This window comes from Petaurus breviceps, unplaced genomic scaffold (assembly GCF_028583685.1).
Source record: "Petaurus breviceps papuanus isolate PSGF00001 unplaced genomic scaffold, PetGlider_PUasm1.0 185, whole genome shotgun sequence".
Taxonomy (NCBI): domain Eukaryota; kingdom Metazoa; phylum Chordata; class Mammalia; order Diprotodontia; family Petauridae; genus Petaurus; species Petaurus breviceps.
In genome coordinates, this window is record NW_027185797.1 from 27,847,572 (window position 1) to 27,853,841 (window position 6,270).

At 43.3% G+C, this 6,270-nt stretch overlaps 1 protein-coding gene across 6 annotated transcripts in view; it reads right to left on the reverse strand.

The window, feature by feature from the left end:
* TAX1BP1 (Tax1 binding protein 1) overlaps positions 1–6,270 on the reverse strand; it is a 68,339-nt gene that overhangs the window by 26,261 nt on the left and 35,808 nt on the right. For all 6 annotated transcript variants that reach the window (XM_069088649.1, XM_069088650.1, XM_069088652.1 and 3 more), the window contains 3 exons: positions 4,429–4,577; positions 4,258–4,348; positions 523–708 (listed from right to left, as the gene is read on the reverse strand). In XM_069088649.1, the coding sequence (XP_068944750.1) occupies positions 523–708; positions 4,258–4,348; positions 4,429–4,577 (426 nt within the window). The remainder of the gene's footprint in view (positions 1–522; positions 709–4,257; positions 4,349–4,428; positions 4,578–6,270) is intronic.

The window sequence follows — 6,270 nt, forward strand, 5'->3', positions numbered from 1 at the left end:
TACAACCTTTCATACTGAACTGCTTATCTTCCCAGTTAAGGGTGGGTGACAAGGGAGGAAGGGAATGAATCTGGAATTCAGTTTTAAAATCAAATGTTTAAACATATATATATATATATATATATATATATATATATATATATATATATATATATATACTATTATTAATACTATTTTACATGTAATTGGGAAATAAGAGATCCACAGTGCCCTAGTGGAAAAGACGAAAGGGGTATGGGAGAAAATCTGGGAGAGAGCAGATTGGAGGAGGGGATACCCTGTGGGACTGCTGTTTTGGGGAGGTGGGTAGGGGAAAAACGAGGAGAAAATGTGTAACTCAAAATCTGGCAGAAACGAATGATATAAATCAGAAGTTAATAAAGCATTTGAAAAATGAAAAAAAAAAGCATATTGAATAGCTGTTAACATCTACTGTCTTTATGTCCACAGCACTGGTCTAACCATCTCAGACCCTCAGAACCCATTCCGCGTCCCGCCAGGCACAGCTGGCCGAGCACTCACTCGGTCTGAGGCCGTCAGCAGGAAGGCTCTCTTCAGGTTCTCCTTTTCGGCCACACAGAGCTGCAGCCGGCCCACCTCCTCCTTGTAATGGGCAATCACATTCTCCTTGTTCCCATCTAAATTCTTTAAAGTCTGGACCTCTGTGACCAGTTTGGTGTTCTCTATTTCTGTGTTCTTCAAGTGGACCTAGAACAAAGATGGGAAATGAAACAAGGTCAGTCGTTTGGAAACCTGTACTTGGATCCAGCTTTGCCACAAATGATGACTAACCTTGGCCATTCTGAAAGGTTCTTTGCCTTCCCCCATCCTTTCCCCTTGCCCCCCATACTTGGGGTTTTCCCATACTTCCTCCTTTTTCTAGCAAAGACCTGGAATCACTCCCTTTACCCACCCCAGGCAGCAGCCCTACTTTGCATCTTGTATTTGGATCTAATTGGGAGGGAGGCCCACCATAACCTTGGGGCCTCATCCATAACCTTCTCCCCAATTCACCTGGAAACCAGGCCACAGGGGCCATCAATAGCAGCTTGCATAGAAAAAGTCCCTTATTCCACAGCATGGGAGGGGTAAGGGCAGAGGAGAGCTCAGAGTCTCCAGTCTCACAGCAACAGAGATAAAAATGTCCCAAGCATCTTGAGTTGGAAAAAGGAATGCATATTCTTATAGAAACAAGTTAATCAGTGATCTGGTTGTATAATGCCATTAGAACAATAATATAATAAAGGTACATCATGAACTAACTGAGCTCCTATGAACTGATGGGTCACCAAGATGCTCTATGGGAAAATAGCAAGAGACCAGTCATGGCTCTGCTGTGTAATCAGGCAGACTCTCGGCTTGGATGTCTCAGACTTCAGCTCCCTCACCTCTAAGACGAGTGTCAGGTCGTTTATGAAACCTAAACAAGTTGGGTGGTCCCTCCCTTCCAAGAGTTCTAGGTAGACCCAGAACTGAGGGAGTCAGTTCTGAACAGAGTGAACACAGCAGAGTCTGAAGGAGCCTCTCCAAGTAAGCACCAGTTTTGTGCAGCGTGTGCAGTGGAAGCCACAGAAGACCTCATGGGACAACAGGGCAGAGCTCCTCTGCCCACAACCCTGACCCTCCAGAGGTCTACGGAGAAAGCACAGGGGCTGCCACACCACTGGCCTATCTGTTCCCTTTTAAATGGAGCTTCACAATCTAGCCTCGCTTCCTCACAACCTCCATGAGCCGGAAGGAAAATAAGGGGAAGTGAATGTTTCTCGCCCAGACACAAAGGGGTAGCCAAGAACTGCCCACTCCCAAAGCCCAGAGTTCCATCACCAGGCTACCTGCAAAAAGGATGGGCCTAGCACCACACCACTGCCCAAGGGGGCGAGAAAGAACGACGGCTTTGTACTCTACATAATAAGCAGGCTATCATCTGATTCTTACAATGACCTTAAAGAGAAGGGTGGGGTTACCAACTACAAGTGAAGAGAGGGGCCCCCAAGAAGAAAGTTCTGAGGGCAGGCCTATCACTGTGTCTAGAGTCCCCAACGCCTGGCACAGTGCCCAGCATATGATGCTTAAGAGATGCTTGCTGAAGGAAATGTCAAAAAGATGAACAGAAAAGGAGAGCATCATGGGTATTTTCCCCCAACATCCATGGTGGCTTTCCTGCTCTTTGATGCTTTGGAAAGCAGCAAGTGAGTAACAGAGGAGAAAATGCCCAGGCCCTTCCTTTCATTCATTCCACAAGCACATGTGAAGCACCATGCCGGGTACTGGAGCTGAAGCAGAGAGAACCATTTGTCATTGGCTTCAAAAAGCTTGTGTTCCACACAATCAACACACCCATAAGTTAATACAAGACAATTTCTTTTAAATTACAAAGTAATTATTGGGGCCTGGGGTTGGGGATAGACTACCAGCAAATGGGGGGAAATGAAGACAAGCCATGCATGACCATGGTCAGCACGTGGCAGAGGGAAGGAGGAGGAGGCCCTTCCAGGCATGGAGGGAAGCCAAAGCAAAGGGCCCTGGGTGGGGAGCAGAACGCAGTGCCCAGGGAATAACCTGCAGGGGAGGCCCTGCGACCCCCAGAGGGCTTCCTGAGAAGGCTGGTGTCCTAGTCAAGGCCCATTTTACTGCAGGATCATCAACAGTCCTGTGGGGGCGGAGAGGGCACCTGGGAAGTCAAGAAACAAGGCGCAACGCAAGAACAGCTGTGCTCCCTACAATGAAACGGAACAAGAACACCGCAAACTTCCTCTCAGACAGACCTGCAACCCACTGAAGCCTCCATTAACACCTGCATCAGGGAGAGGAAAAGGAAAGAAAAAGAAGGGGGCACTCAGCACAGAGGAGGAAGAGGAGATCCTTCCTAGGAAACACTGTTCCCACTACTTCCTAAGAACAGACTCCCAATTTCTCTCTCTCTTTGGACACTTCCTACTACCTAGAAATTCAAGCACTCACTTTAGAACATCTGTGCTGCCCAACTCAAGACTGGGCTGAACTCAGGAAGACCAGAGTTCAGATCTGACCTCAGGCACTTACTATCTGGACAAGACACTTAACCCGTTTGCCTCAGTTTCCTCATCTGTAAAATGAGCTGGAAAAGGCAATGGCAAAGTATCTTTACCAAATATCCTCCAGTATCTATCAAGGAAGCCCCAAATGGAGTCACTGAAGAGTTGCACACGACTAAAACAAATGAACAACCAAAAATCCTGTATGAGATTTTTTGCTGTTCATATTAAAACAAAAACAACTTGCTAAAATTTTCAAACTAGAAAGGTACACACATATCATTTCAGCTCACAAAGGTGTTGTGGTAATTAAATGTAAGCAGCACCTAGGTGGCTTGGTGGATAAGAGCGCCAGACCTGGAACGGTTTCTACCACAGGCCAAACAGTGAAGCTACAGGAACAAAGACAAAGCAAGCATGTTCTACAGTCTCCTCGGAGCCATTTCTCTGGGGGGTTCAAGCATCTCTTTGTGAGCTCAAGCCCCTTCACAGGACTCTCCATCCTAATTCCCAACAATCTACCAGAATTGAAACCTCACACCGACCGCTATACTTCTAAAACCTTTCAGAGCATCTGAACAAATCCACTGAGGCCGTCACTGCTGAAAACACTGCTGGGCCTGCTCTTAGGCAAGAAGATCAATGTCATTTTGGACCAAAATAACAATTCTTCAGCTTCAATATCCACTTTCCTCACCAGTCTTAGCTATTAATGATTTGACGTGAAAAAGAAATCCGTCCACAGAGGAAAGGATTTGTCACCATGAGAGAATGTTGGGTGGTTTTAAACAACACAGAGAAAGCAATCTGGTGAAATGGAAAGAGAATCCAATGATGACCAAATGAGCTCATCTACAGAGAGTGCTTTACTGCCCTATCAGCGGCCTCTCATTACTGAGGAGTTAACGCTCTTTCCATCTCTGGGATTCCAAGTTTTTTTAGCTATCGTAGCAGTGAAAAAGTCAGACAAAACACTCTCTAAAGTTTCCATCTTTAAAGCTTGAATATGTTACGATTTTAGGCTCTAAAGATAATGGTAAAAAAGTTACTCCTGAGAAATGACAGTATCAATGGAGTAAATACAATCTCCCTCACTTTTAACATGATATTCATTTGAATTTATAAGTTACTGTTTAAAAGACAGATTACCTCTCTCATACTGCAGACATCAAGCATGCCGCCGAGTTCTCTAAAATTTCAAATCTAATTATCATTAAGGAGAAAGATGAAGAAAATAAATTACCTTATAAAGTTCCTTCTCATCCTTTTCAGTCTTCAGCTGACATTCTAGCCGCTCTTTTTCCAATGTTACTGCCTTGAGTTTGTCTTTCAAACTAAGAAAATATCAAATTAAGTTAAAGAAGAGAAGAAAATCACTTGTGAAAGTGGAAACCCCTCCAGCCGCTCTCCCTACCTGTCCAGCTCGGTCTCCTTTGTCATCGCTCTCTGGGTCACAGTTACAAGGTCGTTCTCCAGCTGGAGAACTTTTGAAGTTGCTTCACGGTGTTTTTTCTCAAGCTCTTCATTTTCTGTTTTTAGATTTTGTGATGCTTCAACAAGACCCTTTGGAACAAGGCATTTATGAGAATCAGGGAGGCACTTCCAAATGCAAAAATCAAATCACAGATTTTCTTAAAATATTAGAGCAGCAGACCTTCATAGGCAGTACTTATGTTGAAACACCCAGTTCAGCACCTGAATGAAACTGCTATATTACCACGCCTAGCCTATCCTGTCCTCCAGCTTTGGATAACTTCACTATTTTGTCCAGCAGAGGGCAGGCATTAGAAGGGAGAAGGAAATGAAGACCAGTTGTTTTTTTGCGGCTAGCTTTTCTATAAGGCTGCTGTAAGATAGAAAAAATTGAACCAGGAGGCAAAAGTATGTGAATATCAGAATCATGAACATTGTATGTCCCTTTCATTAGCAAAGTATTTGTTATTATTAATAACAGAATTGTATGAAGTCATTTAGTAACTGCAATTTTTTTGCAATACTGTTCTGAATAAATTTTAAGAAAAAATAACGGCAAGGTGGCTAGGTGGTGCAGTGAATAGAGCACTGGCCCTGAAGTCAGGAGGACCTGAGTTCAAATCTGGCCTCAAACACTTGACACAATTACTAGCCATGTGACTTTGGGCAAGTCACTTAACTCCAATTAGCCTCCAAAAAGAAAAAAGAAAGGTCCAACAAAGAAAATAATTGTCGATTTAAGTATATTATAGTTTAAAGTTTTTGCAAATAAGTTGAAGAATACATGGCATGTTATTAAATAAAAGATCCCTAATTTATTTTATGAAAACTGAAACAGAATTTGACATTCCAGTAGAGGAAAAAATAAGCCATTAATCCATTCTTTCCTTTTGGCTAATGCTAAGGAAAAAATGAGACAAACATTGATGTGGTTTGGGGGAAAAACAGAAAGAAAAAAGTTTAAAGTTTGTATGACATTGCTGAATTAAAGCATGCAATATACAACTTTTTTTAAAGAGAAAAATCTTTCTTAATGAAGAATTCTTAACATTCACAATTAGCATGACAAAAATTACATAAGAATTCTTTCCAACCAGCAGCTTAAAAATCTATCATATTACTTAAATTTAAAAATAACTTTAGACTGCCAGAAAGTAACTGAGCTGATGGATTTGGAGGTAGAACACTGACCGCTTTAAGGACCTTTAAAGAAAATGAAAACTGCTCAACTCTTTCCAAACTTCATTAAAACAGAAGTCTAGGGGCGGCCAGGTAGCACAGCGAGTAAGAGCACCGGCTCCAGTGTCAGGATGACCTGGAGATCGAATCCCGGGCTCAGATACTCAGCACCACACCCAGAAATAACTGGCCGTGTAACCTTGAGCAAGTTACTTAACCCCGATTGCTTTAAAAAAAAAAAAAAACAACAGAAGTCTAAGGCCTCAGAGGACAGAATCTGCCACCTCTTTATGGAATAGAAGCGACCCTAGCTTCTCTATCATAGAAAGGCTTACCAGTCCTGGTTAGAGGAAGATACTAAAAGGGATAAAACTGACCAGCGGCATTTTACTCTTACAAGGATCAAAAGGACACACTAAGACCCAGAAACACCTGGCCGTGTAACCCTGAGCAAGTTACTTAACCCCAGTTGCTTAGGGGCGGCCAGGTGGCTCAGCGAGTAAGAGCACCGACCCGAGTCGGGATGACCTGGATCAAATCCGGGCTCAGATACTCAGCAACACACCCAGAAATAACTGGCCGTGTAACCTTGAGCAAGTTACTT